The 24,142-nt window shown below is 42.3% G+C and overlaps 1 protein-coding gene across 4 annotated transcripts in view; it reads left to right on the top strand.

The window, feature by feature from the left end:
- The window catches only part of LOC110499015 (glutamate receptor ionotropic, delta-1-like), a 428,806-nt gene that overhangs the window by 368,750 nt on the left and 35,914 nt on the right, over window positions 1-24,142 (top strand). For all 4 annotated transcript variants that reach the window (XM_036955857.2, XM_036955858.2, XM_090212430.1 and 1 more), the window contains 4 exons: window positions 10,133-10,234; window positions 10,384-10,581; window positions 10,753-11,089; window positions 17,200-17,338. In XM_036955857.2, the coding sequence (XP_036811752.1) occupies window positions 10,133-10,234; window positions 10,384-10,581; window positions 10,753-11,089; window positions 17,200-17,338 (776 nt within the window). The remainder of the gene's footprint in view (window positions 1-10,132; window positions 10,235-10,383; window positions 10,582-10,752; window positions 11,090-17,199; window positions 17,339-24,142) is intronic.

Raw genomic sequence — 24,142 nt, 5'->3', positions numbered from 1 at the left:
TTGAAAGGAAAGGACAGCTAATGGCACGTCAAGTGCACTCAGTCCTGTTGTTGTTCATTATTACTGGGCCGGTCTCCACCACTTTCCAACAAACTAGGCTATTACCCCCTGAGAAGAGATGAATATATTTAGCTAACTTAATCCTGCCTCTGGTATGGATTCTAATAGTCCTATGTCTGTTGTTTGACATCCGTCACGTAACCTTAGAAGTGTGGAGCTGTAAACACACAATGGTATAAACCCGTGACCAAGTGGTTACATATACTGAGAGGTTTTTAATGTTGTGTTACATGTTCCAAGCTGAAAATGTCTGTTTGGATTCTTAATATTTTGCTCATCTTTGATTTTTCACATTCTCTTTATCTAAATCTCCATCTCCATCTGTACCTGTCGGCGCCTCTACCAGGCTATTTTTCACAAAGCAAACGCTTCGCTCCGATGAAACGTCTCCATAGATTAGACCTAAATGGAGATTGAGATGTGAAGTCCCTATTTCTGTCTGTTGACTTCTCTCCCTTTTAACCACTCAATGCATCCCAAACAGGGTTGACATTTCTCGCTTTGCTACCAGTTTTATTTTATATCCTCTTTCACCCTGCATTATAACGTTTCAGGCTTTGAGCTCGGCACTATTGTCGTTGAGTGTAAATAAACACCCAAAACCTCTGTATTTGCGTAATACGAACCATTATTCAAATATATGATACGTTATGATGCATGTTGTTTACACCAATATGTATTCACACATACACATACACTGAGTGTACAAGTCATTAGGAAAACCTTCCTGATATTGAGTTGCACCCCCTTTTGCACCTCAGAATAGCCTCAACTCATCGGGTCGTGGGCTAAAAGGTGTAGAAATCGTTTTACAGGGATGCTGGCTCCAATGCATCCCACAGTTGTGTCAAGTTGGCTCGATGTCCTTTGGGTGCTGGACCATAACTTGATACACACGGGAAACTGTTGCGCAGTTCATGACACACTCAAACTAGTGTGCCTGGCACCTACTGCCATGCCCCATTCGAAGGCACTTAAATTGTCCTGCCAATTCACCCTCTGAATTGTCTCAAGGCTTAAAAATCATTATTTAACCTGTCTCCTCCCTTTCAACTACACTGATTGAAGTGGATTTAACAAGCAACGTCAATAAGGGATCCTAGCTTTCACCCTGGATTCTCCTGGTCAGTCTATGTCATGGAAAGGTGTTCCTAATGATTTGTACATGTGTTTGCTTACTAATCCCCAGCATTAAGCCCCAAGTGTTAAAGTTCAAGCTCACCACAGTTGAGTGGAGGAAGGAAGGTAGGTGAAAGCCCCTGTAAGTGTTAACCGTGAATTAGAAGACTTAGAACAGAGGATGCGTCATGATGCACATTGTTTACAACAGTACATGTTTACATCTGCTTCCCCAGGCTTAGTAATCCCCAGTACTTGGCCCAAGCTTGGCAAGACCGTACTAAAAATGGAAACGTCACTCCAACATTCTCTCCCCACCGTCATTAACCTCTCGGGATTGTGACTAGGCCGTCAGGGCAGTAGACGAAGAGGGGTTAATGAGCTAACCACTAATAATTAGCCTAAGTTATCTTCTTTTAAAGTCATGACACTAACTACCAACGCATTCTCTATTCCCTGCAATAATGCTTATCCCTTTATTACAGTCGGATTAAAAAAAAACCTGAGCCATATATTCAGAAGAATAACGATGATTCAGTACGAGGATTAGCACAACTGCAATGAAAAACCAAGCGCATAGAGGGTAGGAAACTAGAAGCGGAAAAAAAGACAGAGAATCAGATCACTCTTCAATTCTATTTAGCAGTCAATGGGTGTTTCTCAATATGGATACTATCGTGCTCCATACTCTCTTGCTCCAAGTGCATTCTCCGAGGACGTCCTCTTGAGTACGTTGTTGTGAGGAGGAGAGTGTGGCGAACGCATGAAACCTTTCATTTGAGAAACACTTGCACTCTCCCTACTGTTTTACCTCACGCTGCATCTCCCCATTCACTGAACCTTATTCCAGCCAGGACAGTGGTGACAATAGAGACAAAATAAGGTATACACAAAGCAAGCATTTAATTGCACAATTATCAGCTCTATATTATCACGTTTCAGGAGAAGACCCAGATGCAGACAGTGTCGAAGTAACACAAGTTTATTACTAGAACAGGGGGCAGGCAAAACGACAGGTCAAGGGCAGGCAGAGGTCAGTAATTAGAGTCCATCAGGTTCAGAACGGCAGGCAGTCTCGGGGTCAGGGCAGGCAGAGGTCAATAATCCAGGGTGGTGTGACAAGGTACAGAATGGCAGGCCGGCTCAGGGTCAGGGCAGGCAGAATGGTCAAAACCGGGGAAACTAGAAAACAGGAACTAGAAAAATACATGAGCAAGGGGAAACGCTGGTAGGCTTGACAAACTCAACGAACTGGCAACAGACAGAGAACACAGAGAACACATACACCGGGGATAATGGGGAAGATTGGTGACACCTGGAGGGGGGGGGTGAAGACAAGCACAAAGACAGGTGAAACAGATCAGGGTGTGACAGATATGTGTGAATTGTGATCTAGCTAGCCAGCTATACTTTGATTTGGACTGACACACCAACCCTCCCGTGCTCCAATTTGCATGCTCCGAGCACGGTAGACAATTTTTATCTGTTGAAAAATTAAGCCGTGATGTCACTGGTAGGCTAACAGTGTGAGTCAAGTATTGCGTGTATCATTCACATCACACAATTACGTGCTTTGAAGCGACTAGGCTAGCAGGTACAATGCAGTGTGATGTACTAGAGCTGTGTGGAGCAGATAGGTCGGTGTTGCCTTTTGTCTGCATTGTGGTGAGTCCCTACTGGGAGAGATAGTACAACACAACATGGCTCAGTCACAGAGCAAGAGTGGATCCCACCGGTGGTTCTAGGCCTGTCGATTAGATCTCAACCAGACAGAGAGGTGTACTCTCCGTTGGTTTGACACAGCGATAACGTTTTTGATTGGGGTTAAAGGAGAGGGGGAGAAAGTGATGGGAGGCACAAGTGTGTCAGACGGTCTCTGTACATAGGTGTCTTCGTGGTCTTTCAATGGAGAAACGGAGATAGGGATCCATCAGTGGGCTATTTCAAATATTAAAAGGGCTTATCGCCTTGTAGCACAGCTTTGATAAGATTTACAGGGATCCTGCTGGCTCTGAAGCCTGATAGGCTTGTTACAGTGGTAGCTCTGCCCACCGACAACCAAAACATACAGGTTGATGTGCATCTCTTTCCTGGAGCAGAGCTGAATTACACAGACAGTCATTTGGAACATAATGGGATTTGACTGAATAGAAGTCGTTCTGAAATGAGTGCATTTCAAAGGAGAAGAAAAAGCAGGGTTTTTGTGACCATTTAAATCTCTAACAAAAAACAATTTGCTGTTCAGAAATCCTCAGTAATATATGCAAAAGAATGACATGGGGATATTGTTGATTTTGCTTTTCACTTGTTAGTCCCTAATAATATTTTGTGATTTCTTGATGAGTTGAGCTAGGTCTGCAAAGTTTTGAAAATAAACGAGAGCCCGATAATTTGTTTAAATTCACTGTAATAGAAGTGATATTGAATATCTCTGATACATTTGAATCTGCAATAACTCGTGCTGCGGTAATTCGAGAAAAATAAACAGCGCATCTAAGCCACATCTATTGACGGTGGCGGTATTGTTATTTTTACTCCCCCGCCTGCATTTAAATGAACAAAGCACCACCAGCGTTCTAATCATTTCAATTCTTGCCACACACTAATTACACTTAGTTGGCAATGCTTTTCTGTGAACTGTCTCCAGAGATGTAACTTCCTGGGGGAGATTCAAAGATCAGAGACAGCATAATAATGAAATACACAGGAGTGGATTCAACACGAATACACCATTTCATCAACAGTATATTCTTTGTCTTCTCAGAGTGGTTTCTGTATGCTTTCCAAAGAAGTGGAGAGTAGAGTTGATATTCCATTTAAGCCTATACTTTCTATAGCTAGAAATGAAGGTGCCCTGCCTGACTACACTGCTAGAGACGGCTGGGGGTTCATAAACATTGATGGAAGAGAACATCAATTAAATGGTTGTGCTTTTCTCTTTCCGCCTAGACTCAGAGCGTGACTGAGTCGAGCCACATTGGACCTGATGATGCAAACTTAAGCAGCGCTGCAACATGGCTAAAGGGAAGCATTTAATCATTCACTACCGGTTTGTTTCTTGTAAACAAACACAGTATGACCAACACTTACGTAGCCTGTCTATTTCCATTAACTATTAACTCAAAATCGAGTGATTTTCTGTCTTCTAACAATCCAAATATATTCCTAACTCCCCTTTTGGTTTTATGAAATTGTTATACACATTTATCCAGACGATCTTCTCTGTCATAGCAGTAATCCATCAAAGCCTCAATGTAATTTTGATCATCCGGGAAGAGTTGGCCAGCGGGCGTGTGATACATTGACGTGGGGTTCAGCTATCCTGACAGATAGTCACACCAGTATCCTCTCAGCCTCGAGCAGTTTTTAGATCATTTCTGTGAAAGGACATGTATTAAAGGACGGGCACAGCAGGTGTGAAGTGGAGGCAAGCGGGGCATTTAGCTCCGTCGCCCACTCAAAGCAGCGTCACAGATGACTGAGAGGCCTGACATTTTTACAAAGGGAAGAAGGATGGAAGCGCATGCTTGGCGATGCATAGACCCACCATTGAGCTGTCCACCTTGAGAGCAGGATGCGCTTCCATCCCTCAGAGCCTAGTTTCTATCGAGGTTTCTTCCTAGGTTCCTGCCTTTCTAGGGAGTTTTTCCTAGCCACATTATAAGTAATTTATGACAACTTCTGATTTAAAAAGGGCTTTAGAAATACATTTGATTGATTGATTGTCTGGGCTGTATGTCTGACCTGTCTGCTGATCAGAAAGGGTTCCCTGTGGACTAGGGTAGCAGTCTAATGGCGTCAACATGCTTCAGTTCAGTAAATGACAACAAAGACTTTATTGAAGAATCCCTACTTTTACCAATCACCAACGAAGGGGCGTAGACTTCGGCTCCGAACTTCGGTTTGTCTCCAGAAAAAAAAATGTGTGCGCTCGAACAACCCTGATCGAAGTCCAAAACAAAGAAACGCTTCACAATGTCGTCATAATACATGCACAAACTCTACCGAACTGTTTTGGATTGGAAGCATGCGGACGCCTTAAGCCACTGCCTCCAGATCACATATCAGCATGCGTTCCAATCCAGCCCATTGTTAATTTAGCACACTCTCCTTTATATTTCCTCTCGACCTCTGTCCTATCCAATCAAACAAAAAAAATATGTGAGTATATGTGAGTAGTGGGACTTCCCCATTCCTTTAAAAGGAAAATGAAAAAGAAAACAGAGTTCTCCCATACAATAGGGGGATATGGGACTTCCTGTAGAACAGGAAAGAGTACTATCATGGCCGTACTGAGAGTCAGTGGCGTCAAGTACAATGCTAGGGGCTAATGGTGACCATTGCCCACTAAGCATTTGGCACTGGAAAAGCTAGCGGAACTGACTTTCCTCTTAAAACATAGGGGTACATTATGAAATTATTTTCTGTCCTTTGCACATGTCTGAGATTCTACATTATGTGCACAGAGTTCATCATGATTTCTGTTGAAACAGCTGTTAGAGACCCTAGAGTTTGACACAACATCACAGTTGAGTTACCTTCCGAGGCAGAAACCATGGTCCGTTCATGTGCAGGATTGAAATGTACCCGGGTCGATATAGATTATGAAGTTCAACATGGCGGATCACAATGAAAGCCATATATGAAACTCCATTGAAAAGTGACCCATGCGATCTGATTGGATGATTTATGCTGTTTCCTCACTACCTTTATTATGAGGCCTTCATTGTGGTTGAGGCCTGACTTTGAGGCTGGGGTTGTAATAGATATTGACTTTATGCTGTGAGACTGTCATTCATGGGTTTAAAGCAGTAGGCTACTGATTTCTCTATGATTTTCGATAGGTGTTTTGCTATTTCTGTTTACTGAGATCCATGTATTTGTTCTTCAAGAAAACTCGCTTCCTTTGATGAATACGTTATATGCAGTTTGTAATGTGACTGCAGGGCATACAGTGCCAATAACACATTTGTAAAGTGAATCACTCAAAATGTGATACACTAAATTAGCTGCCTTTTTAAAGTGTATCATTTTTCCCTGTGCCTCTGGCTTGGAAAGTAATTGTTTCAATTAATTAAAGAAAGAAATTAATCATAATCATAATCACAGAGGTACAGTAGTAGGTTATAGTTTCATTATTTGACATAGTAGTTTCGACATCTTAAGGTTTTAACAATTCCATGGTGTTTGGTACTGCTGCAGGCCTTAATGTACATAAATCCCTAATGACTTAGAGATCACCAAGAGGACGGCTGAGAATATCTGCATCGGAATAATGGTCTTCTCTCTGAGCTCAGGCTGCTCATAGGGAAGCAATGTTTTCCAAGTTAGCCTTTCTTTATATGCCTGTGGGGCTACAGTAGCTCAGGCACATTCATCCTGCTGAAAAGGTGTACATTAGTATATGAAGAAAGCATAGAACCCTTTACATTTAAGATGGTTACCATGGTGAGATTTTCACTAACTGGTGAAATTGATGGTAATATACACTCACCTGCCAGTTTATTAGGTACACCCATCTAGTACCAGGTCGGACCCCTCTTCAGCTCCAGAACAGCCTGAATTCTTCCCATCCGTGACAAGGATCAACGAGTTGTGCGTTCCGAGATGTCGTTCTGCTTGTGGCCTGCCTGTTACCTTGCACAATTCTTGGCGTTCTCCTTCGACCTCTCTTATCAACGAGCTGTTTTCGCCCAAAGGACTACCGCTGACTGGATGTTTTTTGTTTGTCGCACTATTTTAGGTAAACCCTAGACACAGTCATACGTGAAAAGCCCAGGAGGGCAGCCGTTTCTGAGGTACTGGATCCGTTGCGCCTGGCACCGATGAGCATACCACGCTCAAAGTTGCTAAGGTCACTCGTTTTGCCCATTCTAACTGAATGCCTCGATGCCTGTCTGCTTGCTTTATTTAAGAAGCCAGGCCACGGCCACATATGTAGGAGCGATACATTTTTGTGAACGGGGTGGTGTACCTAATAAACTGTATATATTGTGCTGTAATATACACTTAGTGTACAAAACATTAAGAACACCTTCCTAATATTGAGTTGCCACCTCTTTTGGCCTCAGAAAGCCTCAATTTGTCGGGGCATGGACTCTACAATGTGTCGAAAGTGTTCCACAGAAATACTGGCCAATGTTGACTCCAGTGCAGCACACAGTTGTGTCAAGTTGGCTGGATGTCCTTTGGGTGGTGGAGAATGCTTGATACACACGGGGAAAAACCCAGCAGTGTTGCAGTTCTTGACTCAAACCTGTGTTCCTGGCAGCTACTACCGTAACCTCTTCAAAATGCACTTAAATATTTTGCCTTGCCCATTCACCATCTGAATGGCATACAACAACAATCCAGGTCTCAGTTGTTTCAAGGCTTAAAAATCCCCCCCATCATCTACACTGATTGAAGTGGATTAAAGTGACATTGACAAGGGATCATATCTTTCACCTGGATTCCTCTGGTCAGCCTATGTCATTGATGTCAATGTGTTGTACACTGGGTGTAGTTCAGTAAACATCTGTAGAGTGACTGCATGCGTAGGGCTTATAACTGAGTGTATATGTGTTTGTATCGCCCTATGCTTGTTTATGTTTGTGTACTGCATGCCTCTATGCTTGGAAGTGCTGTAAAATAACAATTATCCTACGTGGTCCGTTTAATAGCGTAATAATGACGTTAGGCTGAAGATTAAATTGGAAATGAACTGTTATTAAATCTGAGGGTTAATCTTCGAAATGTGTAAGCATTCTTTCAAATGAAAGTGAACCGTTTTATTGGGCTAGATTGTGTTTATTGATTTTTGAATGTGTGTCACATCATTGTGTGAAATTGTTCATAAAATGATATGAGTTTAATCAGCTGTTATTGCTGTGGTGATGGGTCACACACGCATTCACCCATGCGCATACAAACAGACACATGCACGCACACACGCACGCACGCACAACCCGTGAATGGACCTCTTTATACTGTAGGTAACCCATGAAAAGATCTGGTATCCATGACACACATACACTGAATGTACAAAACTTTTAGAACTCTACTCTTTCTATGACATAGACTGACCAGGCGAATCCAGGTGAAAGCTATGATCCCTTATTGATGTCACTTGTTAATCCACTTCAATCCGTGTAGATGAAGGGGAAGAGACAGGTTAAAGAATGATTTTTAAGCCTTGAGACAATTGAGAGATGGATTGTGCACGTGTGCCGTTCAGAGGGTGGATTGGCAAGTCAAAAGGTTTAAGTGTCTTTGAACGGTGTATGGTAGTAGGTGCCAACTCAATATCAGGAAGATGTTCCTAACGTTTGGTATACCCAACGTATGGAGGTGGTCTGTACAGTTTCAACTGACCGAACGGTTTGACCAGTGAGCCCAATCCTCTCTGTTTGTGTTTGATTTCAGCCAGAGGACTTGTCCACCTGGCCATGCTGTCAGAAACACAAATGTCATATCAAGTAATCAATGAAGCAGCCTTGACGGTGGACTGCGATAGGCCACCTGAGCAAAGCAGATTTCTCACCAGGATCAAACATGGTTGCATGACACACACACACACACACACACACACACACGGCTTTCTATTCCGCAACAAAGCCTCCTTCACTCACGCCGCCAAGCTTACCCTAGTAAAACTGACTATCCTACCGATCCTCGACTTCGGCGATGTCATCTACAAAATGGCTTCCAACACTCTACTCAGCAAACTGGATGCAGTCTATCACAGTGCCATCCGTTTTGTCACTAAAGCACCTTATACCACCCACCACTGCGACTTGTATGCTCTAGTCGGCTGGCCCTCGCTACATATTCGTCGCCAGACCCACTGGCTCCAGGTCATCTACAAGTCCTTGCTAGGTAAAGCTCCGCCTTATCTCAGTTCACTGGTCACGATGGCAACACCCATCCGTAGCACTCGCTCCAGCAGGTGTATCTCACTGATCATCCCTAAAGCCAACACCTCATTTGGCCGCCTTTCGTTCCAGTACTCTGCTGCCTGTGACTGGAACGAACTGCAAAAATCGCTGAAGTTGGAGACTTTTATCTCCCTCACCAACTTCAAACATCAGCTATCTGAGCAGCTAACCGATCGCTGCAGCTGTACATAGTCTATTGGTAAATAGCCCACCCATTTTCACCTACCTCATTCCCATACTGTTTTTATTTATTTACTTTTCTGCTCTTTTGCACACCAATATCTCTACCTGTACATGACCATCTGATCATTTATCACTCCAGTGTTAATCTGCAAAATTGTAATTATTCGCCTACCTCCTCATGCCTTTTGCACACATTGTATATAGACTCCCCCTTTTTTTTTCTACTGTGTTATTGACTTGTTAATTGTTTACTCCATTTGTAACTCTGTGTTGTCTGTTCACACTGCTATGCTTTATCTTGGCCAGGTCGCAGTTGCAAATGAGAACTTGTTCTCAACTAGCCTACCTGGTTAAATAAAGGTGAAATATAAAAATAAAAAAAACACACACACACACTCTAGCGTAGATCAAGAGAGGGAAATATATTTAGTTGATTTTTTTCTTCTTTAACTATAACTCTGTGCATTAGCATGGCTCTACCTCAGTCAGCTGTTACCAAGGTAACCGTTCCCCCCCCCCCCCCCCCTTCTATCTATCTATCACTCACTGGCCACCTCCAAAAAACATGTAAATGGATTAAATTAGTAGTCGACGATGCCCTTTTCATATTACGAAATTAATTACTGGGGAATCTTTAAGGGGCTTTAATATCAGCTTTTCTTTGGTTGGCATATCAAAAGGTGTCTGGTGGAGATGGATTTTGGTGGGTAATTCTGTGTGATTGACAGCCTGAAAGATAGAACTAGGTCATGGAGAGATTGCTCTCTTTTCTGGGAAAAACATAATTGAACACTTGTTATCGACACACATTTATGAAAGTCTCGATCTCTCTGTCTCTCTCTTCTCTCTCTTAGCTGGCTACGTGGGACTCAGTCCATGGTCTGAATGGGAGCCTGAAGGAGAGTCGCATTGAGAACGGCATGCAAGGAGTGACGGTCAAAGTAGTAACACTACTGGTAAGGAACAACTTGTGAATTGCAAACATGATCAATGGGGTTCCGCATGTGTGGAACACTGCTGCCAAAAAACATAAGTATTTGATTCAGCACATTCACCTGAATTCATGTAACCTTTTTGATGTGATATTGTGTTTGATTTGGTATAGGAGGATCCCTTCGTCATGGTGGCTGAGAACATCCTTGGTCAGCCCAAGCGGTACAAAGGCTTCTCCATCGACGTGCTCGACGCCTTGGCCAAGATCCTGGGCTTCAAGTACGAGATCTACCAGGTGGCCGACAGCAAGTACGGCTCGCAGCTGCCTAATGGCTCCTGGAATGGAATGATCGGGGAGCTTATAAACAAAGTAAGGCTTTCTATTTGGCCCGTGTAACCTTCCAACCTGCCACTTTACCCCAAGGAAAATAATGCCATTGGAGACCATTAACCAACACAGTTTCAACATGGTTTCAGTCCCAACTCGTCCCTGACTGACCGGGGGATGTTTGCTATCATTCTTCTCTTTCTGTCCCCGTAGAGAGCTGACCTGGCCGTGTCAGCCATTACCATCACTCCAGAGCGGGAGAGTGCGGTGGACTTCAGTAAGCGCTACATGGACTACTCTGTGGGGATCCTGCTGAGGAAACCAGAGGAGAAGATCAACATCTTCTCACTGTTCGCTCCGTTTGACCTGGCCGTGTGGGGGTGTATCGCTGCAGCCATCCCCGTGGTGGGAGTTCTCATCTTCCTGCTAAGCAAGATGCAGTCACTGAGGACCCAGAATCCTCCAGTGCCACACCAGCAGCCCGGCACACAGGCGTCCAACTCCCTGTACAGTGCTATCTGGATAGTCTATGGAGCCTTTGTACAGCAAGGTAGGACTAACAACTCTCCTACATACTCATTTAGCTTTTATCTAAGGCAACATAGGCCATTTTATAGTAGAAAACGAATGATGTAATTTGTACGCATCAAATATTTAATGGGAAACATAAATGTTCATGTGCCTGTACTGTATGTGTTATTCGTGGGAAACATTTAAAAATGCATGATTCATAAAAAAATATTCTGTGACTTTATGAACTATTTATGATAAGATGCTTTTACTTTCTAATGCACGGATCAACATCTAAGCCGATTTAGGTAATGAAAGTGATCCTATGCATTACAATTCCATCCATAATGTTGCATATGCGATGAAAAAGTCCACACAGCTGTTTCTGAGCTTATGTTGCTGCCTCATACATGTCACACACATTTGTACAGTAGAGTTCTCATTGGACCTGAAAATTTGAGCTCGGTCCAACTCAAGCCCGGTGAGTTAATCCAGGAACCCAGGCCCGGTACATCATCACAGAAATTAAATGAGCCCGAACACCAAAAAAATTGAGATTTCTAGAAAACAGTATATTGATTTAAACTGGTGTTGAGAGTAATGCGGCGGAGGTGGGCAGCATCGGAGTGAGGAGACGAGGAGAAAGCCCTTGGGCCTAGAAAAAGCGCAGAGTGGAAAACTCTTAGTTATGATTGACTGAATTACGAACATATTGGTATGAAGTAAACTTATGCAATTGAAGGCATGTTTCAAATTCCTGCTTTCACTGAAACTCCCAAAGTCAATTGTAATACTAATTTAAAGCAAGTCATGTGTGGTCACCTAGGTGATCATTTCAGCACCGTTTTGATTGGGACAGCACTGCCGCCCTGCTTCAAGACGGGGACTTGTCTTGATAAATCAATCAATGTCCGATTTTTTTCACAGAATTTCCGTTTGGATATTTGTTAAGAATTAGGTTGGGAAATGTCAGCTAAGTTGAGGTGAGTGCTCATGATCATCTTTATTCTACTTTGCTCATATATTAGCTGATCAGAACATAATGCTATCATGTTATGTAGTTTAACAAGTGGATTTTGCTCTTCAGTCGCGTAGTAGGCTGTCCAACTCTCAACCGAAAGCCTGTGACTCGTCTGATCATCAATCAATGTGATTTTGCATTACTGAATCTCCGTCTGTATATTTGGTTTGTTGATTTTTCTGGTGTGCAAGTGAAGGTGGTAGCTGATTTACTTGTTTGCTCATCTATCACTGATCTGATCACTGATGAAATAATGTAGAGGAAATCAAGTGTATTATTTTGCTATTGACTCCTGTATTAGCCTTCATTTATCCACCGTCGAGCTGTACGAGAGTGTCCTGTTTTATTTGTCTTAACGTAACTTAGCCTACTTCAATATAATCAATCAATCATTACATCATGACACAGCACACGAGTCATTCAGAACTTTAAGTACAATCAAGTCATTTTTTTAAATTTTGAAATGAAATAACAAAGAAGCCTTGAGAAATTAAACAGTAAATCAATAACTACATTTTCTGCCAAACATCCATTTGAATAAATTACTCAAAAGCCCTGTGTTTTGAATGCATGTTTGATTAGCAAAACAGTTGGATCAGTTAAGGGTCTACTTTTGATAGTTTACAAGGGTGTACATAGGGTGTATTTTGTTTGGATGTGTCGGCGTTAACAGATGCCATTGGAATATGGGCTTGTCCTGATTACTGAGATGCGCTGCATGTCGTGATCTTGTGGATCATCCTTCTCCCGAGTGCCCTCCACCCTATTCATATCGCAATTTGAAACACTGAAAAAAATCTGAAAAAAAAAAAAAGTTTTGTCATGGCCACAGATTTCTCTGGCCCAGCCAATATTGGAATCCTGGCGCCTCTAGTGGCAGCTGCAGCTGAGAGAGAGACGGAGTAAGCTAAAAGGACACACAGTATTTTTCTCAACACAGCACGGCAAGCCCGAAACCGACCTGATTCAATTCACAGAATTTGAGGCCGGCCAGGTCTTACAAGTGAATTGATTCCTAATCACAAAAACAAGACCGGGCCCGGGCCGTCGGGTTCCGTCAGGTTCAGGCTGAGAACTCTAGTATACAGTCCATGTAACATAGTGATTGCATTTCAAGCTTGTTAAGCTCACAAGAACACAGTTAAAGTGCCTCTGAATGAAGAAAAGATAGGATATGTTGGTTGGAATCCAAGACTGGCAAAAGGACTAAATGAGTGTGTCAGCAAGTCCTGTTGAACCCCCAGCTACATGTATTACCTCCTGGCGGAGAGCTCATTGAACCCTTTTAAGCCTCTGGTCCTGTTGGTCCTTCGCTACTGGACACTATTTCAAGTGGACACTTTTTACTGTATGGGAAAACAATGGTTCGTTATAACCCCGTTTTTCCTTGAAAGTTATGGAACCTTTTTTTTTGTGAACAATTTGTTTTTTGTTGTTTTTTGTCTGGCGGACCTACCCTATCGCCAAACCCATAATATATATTTAAAAAATATATTAAAAAAAGTTTTAATCAAATTGAAATAAACTACACACACTACACTAGAATAGACACAGCGAAGTCATTTGCTAAAACAACACCGTCAAGTAAGCATTTTACATCACACACCTACATCATATCCAACAGTTTAGAGATTTCTGAGGCGCCTGCTTTCCATGTTTCCAAAGTGCTAGGACTGGCTTTATTCATACGGGCAGTCGATAACTCCAACATAATAACGTCCTGGAAGTATGCTCACCATTTCCTCATACTGTATGAAGGTCATGTGATGGCAACCAACGCTGAACAGCATGTTTTTTTGGCAGCAGTCCAGCCAGCCAAACTTTTCACAGTTTCTCACTCAGCTGCATGCCTGTGTCATCGTTAAGCAACAGCGGAATTGGTTCAAGGGGTACAGTTTCATAAATCATGTCAGAGAGAATATACAACACTTTTCTCCAAAATTCACAAACCTCAGGACAATCCCATACGATATGTTTGTATGTGCCAAGTGTATTGAGGTTAGGTCGCAGTATAGGCTTTGAGCCTGTTTTGCATGAAATCTTACAAATCGTTTCCGGTACGATCTATGACAAAGTTTAAAATGAATTAATTGATGGTTTGGGTTCATTGATGAGTGAAATATATTTTCCCAGACATTGTCCCAGTCAATACTTTTATTAGTTATTTTTTTATTTAACATTTATTTAACTAGGCAAGTCCGTTCTTATTTAGAATGAAGGCCTACCCTAGCCAAACACTAACCCGGATGGCGCTAGGCCAATTGTGCGCTGCTCTATAGGAATCCCAATCACAGCCGGTTGTGATACTGAATGGAATCGAACCAGGATCTGTAGTGATGCCTCTAGCACTGAGATGCAGTAGCTTCATAACCACGCTGTCCCCTCCCCTCCAATAGCCTCATCATAGACAGACAAATAATGTACCAATGTTTTAACCATTGAAAGATCTTTATTTTTTTATTTTTTTATTTCACCTTTATTTAAACAGGTAGGTTAGTTGAGAACAAGTTCTCATTTACAACTGCGACCTGGCCAAGAATAAAGCGCAGCAGTGCGACACAAACAACAACACAGAGTTACACATGGAATAAACAAACATACAGTCAATAATACAATAGAGAAAGTCTATATACAGTGTGTGCAAATTAGGTATGATAAGTGGGGTGAGGCAATAAATAGGCCATAGTGGCAAAATTATTACAGTATGGCAAATTAAACACTGGGGTGGTAGATGTGCAGAAGATGAGTGTGCAAGCCTGCTACCCTGGGGCGGCAGGGTAGCCTAGTGGTTAGAGTGTTGGACTAGTAACCGGAAGGTTGCGAGTTCAAACCCCCGAGCTGACAAGGTACAAATCTGTCGTTCTGCCCCTGAACAGGCAGTTAACCCACTGTTCTCAGGCCGTCATTGAAAATAAGAATTTGTTCTTAACTGACTTGCCTGGTTAAATAAAGGTTAAAAAAAAAACTGGGGTGCTAAGGAGCAAAATAAATAAAATAAATAACAATATGGTGATGAGGTAGTTGGATGGGCTATTTACAGATTGGCTATGTACAGGTGCAGTGATCTGTGAGCTGCTCTGACAGCTGGTGCTTAAAGCTAGTGAGGGAGATATGAGTCTCCAGCTTCAGTGATTTTTGCAGTTCGTTCCAGTCATTGGCAGCAGAGAACTGGAAGGAAAGGCGGCCTAAGGAGGAATTGACTTTGGGGGTGACCAGTGAAATATACCTGCTGGAGCGTGTGCTGCGTGCGGGTGCTGCTATGGTGACCAGTGAGCTGAGATAAGGTGGAGCTTTACCTAGCAACAACTTATAGATGACCTGGAGCCAGTGGGTTTGGCGACGGATATGAAGCGAGGGCCAGCCAACGAGAGCATACAGGTCGCAGTGGTGGGTAGTATATGGGGCTTTGGTGACAAAACAGATGGCACTGTGATAGACTGCATCCAATTTGCTGAGTAGAGTGTTGGAGGCTATTTTGTAAATTACATCGCCAAAGTCAAGGATCGGTAAGATAGTCCGTTTTACGAGGGTATGTTTGGCAGCATGAGTGAAGGATGCTTTGTCGCGAAATAGGAAGCCGATTCTAGATAACATTTTGGATTGGAGATGCTTAATGTGAGTCTCCTTTTAATAGTTGAAGATGAGAAGAAATAGCGGACACAAAACCTCTGGACGGGAATGTAAAAATCCACTCTATCACCGGGTGCCTTCCCAAACTTGTACCCCATGGGATCCCATAGGCACGAAGCGCTGACCGCAGTCTAAGATATAGCAAGAATGACGACCCTGGCAAATCAAAACGAAGAGTTCCTGAAAACTAAATAGACCCTTTGAGTTGAATATATCCCCTAGATTATTGACCCATTTTGCAGACCAGGCTCTAGACTCAAAGGTTTATTACCGGAAATAATAGTTATGGCATGGAGGGGTACGGAGATGCAACTTCCAATTACCACCTACACACTTCTCAACCTTCCTTAAGTTCTCTATTGTATTAGAAATAATAGAACCAAAATACAGCATGCATTTCTTATTAGATATACCAGAAAATGACACATCCTGCAAACTAATAGGTGAAACAAGTTCTTCCCAAATAGTTCTCCAAGAGAATGAGGTAGACTGATCAAACAATGATATGTGTGGGCATAACTGTAAACACAAGAATTTGGCCATGTAAGTCCACCATTACACTTCTGTCGTTGTAACACCTCAAACCTAATCTTTGGATGTTTGCCATTCCTAAGATGTTCACGTATACGTATATCAATCATTCCCCAATAGCCTACTGGTGGAGGGAGTGGGATCATCATGCTCAGGAAACTAATATGTGGCAACACATTCATCTGTATGACAGCAACTCTAGTTTGCAAAGAAAACTCGTTCAAACCTCCTTGAAAATGTTCTCATAATTAAACTTTACCAGACCATGCAGAGATGTTTGTATACTAATACCCAAATAAGGGAAACTGTGTTTTCATAGGAGTTGTTGAGGGAAGTGAAACTTTCTTGGCCGCTTCATTAAGAAACATTATTGCTGATTTTGTCCAATTTATCTTATACCCGGACAGCAATTTGAATTCTTCAAATGTGGATAATAAAGATGAAATTGAATTCTGATATGTGACACATATAGGAGATTATCATCCGCATATAAGTGATATGATGTGATATGAGAGGAAGATTTAATTAGTGTAGGCTACGCAATTACATTCTGCCTTAGATGTAGTGCTAAAGGCTCTAGCGACAGAATTATTAACAATGGGGATAGGCCGTCCCCTTGTCTACATCCCCCCCAAAATAGGGAACGGACGTGAGAGTATAACATTAGTAGACACCATAGCAACAGGGTTAGCATATAGCACACAAATCATATCGGTCAAATTATTTCCCAAACCAAATTTCTCCAAGTTATAGAGCCTTTGAAGTTGATCACTCTTGCATGATCTGGATTTGGTCAAGATATTCTGTTTTCTTAGTGCAGTATATTGTCAAGCAAATGCATTTTCTATATACATCCACCCACTTTCCCAGCTGCTTGTTCCTCCTCAACCTATTAGAAACCTCATAACTGTAGATGCTCCATCTTCCACCTAGTCGGGATATTGACATGTCCTTTGTGTCCTCTATAGGAGGAGACAGCGTGGTGAGCTCTGTGGCCCTGAGGATCGTCATGGGAAGCTGGTGGCTCTTCACCCTCATCGTATGTTCCTCCTACACGGCCAACCTGGCAGCCTACCTCACCGTCTCCCGCATGGACAACAACGTACGGTAGGTCACTCCTTTCCACTCTCCACACCATGAATCAATTTGATTCCCCTCCTGCATAAAAGTGTCAAGGTATTGTTAATCTGGGTGATCAATTCATGAATGACGACTTTGGCTCTCCCCGCTGTGGGACTGGCTAATGTTCTGTCTTCACTGAAGGACTAGAAAGACCATCTAGAGGGGAGTTCATTGGCTTTTGTTGTCGGCTTTTCACAACAGTGTTGTCAGTCAGTGTTTTATGGGGGTCAAGCACTGTGAGTGGTCAATGCACTGTAATACAGTAGATGTTCTTAAAGACTCACAGCAGACTATTACAAAACTAGGGGGGTATGTTGAATAGAGCTAAACGTTCCGTAGAATTTCCAATCTATTTCCAGGTACAGTGCCTTGCGAAAGTATTCGGCCCCCTTGAACTTTGCGACCTTTTGCCACATTTCAGGCTTCAAACATAAAGATATAAAACTGTATTTTTTTTGTGAAGAATTAACAACAAGTGGGACACAATCATGAAGTGGAACGACATTTATTGGATTTTTCAAACTTTTTTAACAAATCAAAAACTGAAAAATTGGGCGTGCAAAATTATTCAGCCCCTTTACTTTCAGTGCAGCAAACTCTCTCCAGAAGTTCAGTGAGGATCTCTGAATGATCCAATGTTGACCTAAATGACTAATGATGATAAATACAATCCACCTGTGTGTAATCAAGTCTCCGTATAAATGCACCTGCACTGTGATAGTCTCAGAGGTCCGTTAAAAGCGCAGAGAGCATCATGAAGAACAAGGAACACACCAGGCAGGTCCGAGATACTGTTGTGAAGAAGTTTAAAGCCGGATTTGGATACAAAAAGATTTCCCAAGCTTTAAACATCCCAAGGAGCACTGTGCAAGCGATAATATTGAAATGGAAGGAGTATCAGACCACTGCAAATCTACCAAGACCTGGCCGTCCCTCTAAACTTTCAGCTCATACAAGGAGAAGACTGATCAGAGATGCAGCCAAGAGGCCCATGATCACTCTGGATGAACTGCAGAGATCTACAGCTGAGGTGGGAGACTCTGTCCATAGGACAACAATCAGTCGTATATTGCACAAATCTGGCCTTTATGGAAGAGTGGCAAGAAGAAAGCCATTTCTTAAAGATATCCATAAAAAGTGTCGTTTAAAGTTTGCCACAAGCCACCCGGGAGACACACCAAACATGTGGAAGAAGGTGCTCTGGTCAGATGAAACCAAAATTGAACTTTTTGGCAACAATGCAAAACGTTATGTTTGGCGTAAAAGCAACACAGCTGAACACACCATCCTCACTGTCAAACATGGTGGTGGCAGCATCATGGTTTGGGCCTGCTTTTCTTCAGCAGGGACAGGGAAGATGGTTAAAATTGATGGGAAGATGGATGGAGACAAATACAGGACCATTCTGGAAGAAAACCTGATGGAGTCTGCAAAAGACCTGAGACTGGGACGGAGATTTGTCTTCCAACAAGACAATGATCCAAAACATAAAGCAAAATCTACAATGGAATGGTTCAAAAATAAACATATCCAGGTGTTAGAATGGCCAAGTCAAAGTTCAGACCTGAATCCAATCGAGAATCTGTGGAAAGAACTGAAAACTGCTGTTCACAAATGCTCTCCATCCAACCTCACTGAGCTCGAGCTGTTTTGCAAGGAGGAATGGGAAAAAATGTCAGTCTCTCGATGTGCAAAACTGATAGAGACATACCCCAAGCGACTTACAGCTGTAATCGCAGCAAAAGGTGGCGCTACAAAGTATTAATTAACTTAAGGGGGCTGAATAATTTTGCACGCCCAATTTTTCAGTTTTTGATTTGTTAAAAAAGTTTGAAATATCCAATAAATGTCGTTCCACTTCATGATTGTGTCCCACTTGTTGTTGATTCTTCAAAAAAAAAATATGTTTTATATCTTTATGTTTGAAGCCTGAAATGTCGCAAAGTTCAAGGGGGCCGAATAATTTCGCAAGGCACTGTATATTAGGGATGTGAACGTTTAAAAGTTTAAACGTTTAAACGGAAATGGAATCGTTAACGTTAAAGAAAAAACTTCCTTAATCAATGTTTTTATTTGATTTTATTTGTGATTAACATCACAGTGGAGTTGTCAGAAAACTACCACTAACAGTTCCCGTTCACCATTATAAAGGGAAAATACAAATTAAACTTATACCTAACGCAGCAATGCGTTAGGTATAATGCTTCTTTATTAGCCAGAGTCGTAATGCAGGGCATTCATCCTGTAGCAACATGGGTGGCAGAACATATAGTACAGCACAAGTCTCCACAGTGTCATCCACAAAATGTTTAACTGAAAATGACTTGACATGTCTAATGCATCATTGTGGTGTTCGGTAGCATCTAACACAGCACCTTCCTTCTGAAGGTGATACTCCACAACGCTGGCATATGCCAACTGTTTGAAATGCCAGACAAACATCATGGCATCGTCCAGTCGAATCCATGTTTAATAATGATGTGCCTACATTGCCATCCTGCTCACAAACACACAGACACACGCAGACGGACCTCACACATGGAGGCATGCGGTTGGATCTTTCAAGATTACCATCCCATCTTTGTTTGCCTTCGGATCTGCAAATGTTATCCACCGCTTATCCCCGTACAATGTATATTTGCTCGGGCGCTGTGGCTTTGATGTCCGATTGTATGTGATTATGCTGATGTTGTGCAAATGGTGTGTGAAAAAAGAGCGCCAATGTGTATGGTTAGGTGAGACAGCCACATATTGCACTCGTAGTAACTCCATTTTTCCTCAATAAAGTAGTCCTCAGCAAAGTCAGTGGTAGTAGGAAAAGGCAAGTGCAAGCTTTTTTCTTTGCAGGGGGGGGGGCATAAGAGTGTGATGTTTTATTTAAGATACTCTTTGAAGATGTTTTCAGAACATTGTTTCTGTCTGTATTCTTGGTACATTATGTAATGGAGACAGAGCTCTTGCCATTCTGTTGCTGCTGCTGTTGGGAGAGGCTCTTTATTTATAGCCATCCTGATCATTCATCCTCCTGTTAGTGGAACTATGGCTGAATCGCACACTGGGCTCTTGCAACTGTCGCTGTGGATTTATGTCAACCTGACCCAGAGTTAGTGGAAAGGGTAGGTAGTGGTTGTGGATAGCTAGTGGAACGGGTAGATACGGGAAACAGTGCCTATCATAAGTATTCACCTCCCTTGGATTTCTTCAGATTTGATTGTGTTACAAAGTGGGACTAAAATGTAGTAAAATGTGTACTTTTTTTGTCAACAATCTGCAGACAAAATATGTAATGTCAAAGTGGCAGGAAACTTATAAGATTCATGAAAAATAAAACGCTAATATACTTTGATAAGATAGGTATTCACCCACCTGAGTCAATACTTAGAAACACAGTGGTTACAGCTGTGTTCTTGGGTAAGTCTCTAAAAGCTTTGCACACCTGGATTGTGCAATATTTGCTCGTTATTCTTTTCAAAATTCTTCAAGCTCTGTCAAGGTATTGGGGATCATGGTAGACAGCAATGTTCAAGTCTCGCCATTGATTTTCAAGCAGATTTAAGTCAAAACTGTAACTTGGCCACTCAGGAACATTCACTATCTTCTTCGCAAGCAACTTGGCCTTGTGGTGTAGGTTAATTGTCCTGCTGAAAAGTGAATTCCTCTCGCAGTGTCTGGTGTCAAGCAGAGTGAAGCAGGTTTTCCTCCAGGATTTTGCCTGAGCGTACCTCAATCCTGTTTCTTTTTATCCTGAACAACTCCCCAGTCTTTGCCGATGTCATGCGTACCGATAGCACGATGCAGACACCACGTGCTTGAAAATAAGGAGGCAGTTGCTTAGTAATGTGTTGTGTTGGATTTTCCCCAAAAACATGAGGCTTTGCATTTAGACCAAAAAAGTCTATCCCTTTGCCGTGATTCCCCATCCTCAGTGTTCTCCCATAACAGCCATTGGCCTCATGGTGACAACCTAAAAGCAAAGTTTCCTTCCTATCCTGCACTTCAGTTCAGATGGACAACTGTATCTTTGATGTGTCTTGACGGTTTATTCCATCATCCATAGCATAATTATTAACTTTACCATGCTTATAGAGATATTTAATGTCTTTTTTTGTTTGTTTAATTGTTACCCATCTACCAATCACAGGCCTTCTATATGAGGCTTTCAGAAAGCTATCTGTTCTTTGTAGTTGAATCTGTGCTTGAAATTCAATACTTGACTGAGAGACCTTACTGATGTATGTATGGGGGACAGAGGAAGGGTTAGTCATTCAAAAATCATGTCAACCCTTATTATTTCACACAGAGTGAGTCCATGTATCTTATTACAGTATGTGATTTGTTAGGTCAAATGTTACTCCTGAACTAATTTAGGCTTACCTAAGCAAAGGGGGTAAATACTTATGCAACAACTTTATTTTAGTTATTTAAGTTTGTAGAATTTTCTTGTCACTTTGAGTATTTTGTGTAGATCAATTATAAAACAATCACAATTGAGTATGTTTCAATCCCACTTTGTAACTTAACACAATCTGAAAGGGGGTGAATACTTATGATTCCCACTGTATATATTGGAAAGTACATTGGAGACATGATTCCCATCCCACACCGATGAGCCTCTGAAGGTTCTCCCATTGTATTTTTTAGATCAGAAGCTACAGTACAACCAGTGGCAGCTTTCACCAGGTGTTAATAGTGATGTATGTGCATTAGCCTGTGGCATCATGAGTAGCCCCATGAGTTGCTCCTTTGCACCCCAGTATCTCTACTTCCACATTCATCTTCTGCACATCAATCACTCCCGTGTTTAATTGGTATATTGTAATTACTTCAACCACTATGGCCTATTTATTGCCTTACCTCCCTTATCTTACCTCATTTGCACACACTGTAGATAGACTTTTTTCTACTGTATTATTGACTGCGTGTTTGTTTATTCCATGTGTAACTCTGTGTTGTTGTATGTGTCGAACAGCTTTACTTTATCTTGGCCAGGTCGCAGTTGTAAATGGGAACTTGTTCTCAACTAGCCTACCTGGTTAAATAAAGGTGAAGGAAAAAAGAACAAAGAAAAAGCCCCCACTCATGTAAAAACATACAAGTGTGCATTCACGTTCACACAGTAACGCACTCATGCCTACCACTAAGTAATATGCAGTTGCATTGACTGTGTGTGAATTTAGTGACATATGTCATTTGAGAGGTTTTGTACTCCAAACTTTGGGTAATGGTTTAATCATTTAATGACTTTAGATTTTGTTGTCCGTTTATTGAAACACGGGAAACAAGTGCTCCTACGTTCTGTGAAGTGGGTGCAATATATTTGAGAAGGTGTCAAGTGACAGAGGCAAAAGATAAAACAAGAACATTTTAGGCATCCAAAAACCAAAAGCTGGTGAGTCATCAAAGTCATAATTATCTTTTCATCCTGATTTTTGCAGCTTTGTTCTCTCTGTTCCCTCTTATCCTTGATCAGTGGATTATGTAGATCTAACCAACCTTGTTCAAACCTCATTTGTATTCGCAGACCAGGCAGCCACCACGAAGATGCTCACAATGTCCAGTGTGTAATTTGTCTGGCAGGCCACGGTGTATTTCTTATTCACATTTTGAATACATGTGTGGAGAATGCAAAACATTTAACTGAATAATTGATTGATTTTAAAGTGACCTCTAATGGGGAGAGAGAGAAGGGGGGGGGGGTCTTGATTGCTTAGATTTTTGCCATGGGAAGATGCTTGGCAAACAACAAATAACTCCTGTACATGTGTTCATGTACTGTTACAGTGCAAATGTGCTGTACAGTCAGCGGCCAGTTTATTAGGTACACGTATCTAGTAATGGGTCAGAACCCCCCCCCCCCCCCCTTTGCCTCCAGAACAGCCTGCATTCTTTGGGACATGGATTCTACAAGGTGTCGGGAACCACAGGGATGCTGGTCCATGATGACGTGATGACATCACGCAGTTGCTGCAGATTGGACAGCGGTACATTCATGCTGCGAACAGCCCGTTCCATCGCATCCCAAAGATGCTCTTTTGGATTTGTTCCGCAACAATGTTCAGATACGCTGTGGCATTCAATCGTTGCTCAATTGATATCAAGTGACCTAACGTGCCAGGAAAGAATTCCCCACACCAGTACACTACCTCAACCAGCCCTTACATTTGACACCAGGCAGTGTAGGTCCATCGACTCATGCTGCTTACGCCAAATACTGACTCTGCCATCCGCATGACGCAACAGGAACTGGGATTCGTAGGACCAGGCAATGTTTTTCCACTCCTCAATTGTCCAATGTTAGTGATTACCTGCCCACTGGAGCCGCTTCTACTTGTTTTTAGCTGATAGGAGAGGAACCCGGTGTGGTCCTCTGCTGCAATAGCCCATCCGTGACAAGGATCAACGAGTTGTGCATTCCGAGATGCCGTTCTGCACACCACGGTTATACTACCCCATTATATGTCTGTGTGTGGCCCGCCTGTAAGCTTGCAGGATTCTAACCATTCTTCTTCGACGTCTCTATGTTTGTCGCATCATTCTCGGTAAACCCGGATAAAGGGCGGATGTTTCTGAGATACTGTATCCAGCGCCCCTGGCACTGACGATTATACCATGCTCAAAGTAAGCTTAGGTCACTAGTTTTGCCCGTTCTAACTTTCAATCAAAGAGTAACTGAATCCGTCAATGCCTGTCTGCCTACTTCATATAGCAAGCAACGGCCGCATGACTCAGTCTGTAGGAGCGATCCATTTTCGTGAACAGGGTGGTGTATCTCATAAACTGACAGTGAGT

The sequence above is a fragment of the Oncorhynchus mykiss genome, chromosome 20 (genome assembly GCF_057628025.1).
Source record: "Oncorhynchus mykiss isolate SJ-2025 chromosome 20, ASM5762802v1, whole genome shotgun sequence".
Taxonomy (NCBI): Eukaryota; Metazoa; Chordata; class Actinopteri; order Salmoniformes; family Salmonidae; genus Oncorhynchus; species Oncorhynchus mykiss.
Note: the sequence above shows the minus strand (reverse complement) of the source record. Positions and strands in the feature narration are given on the sequence as shown.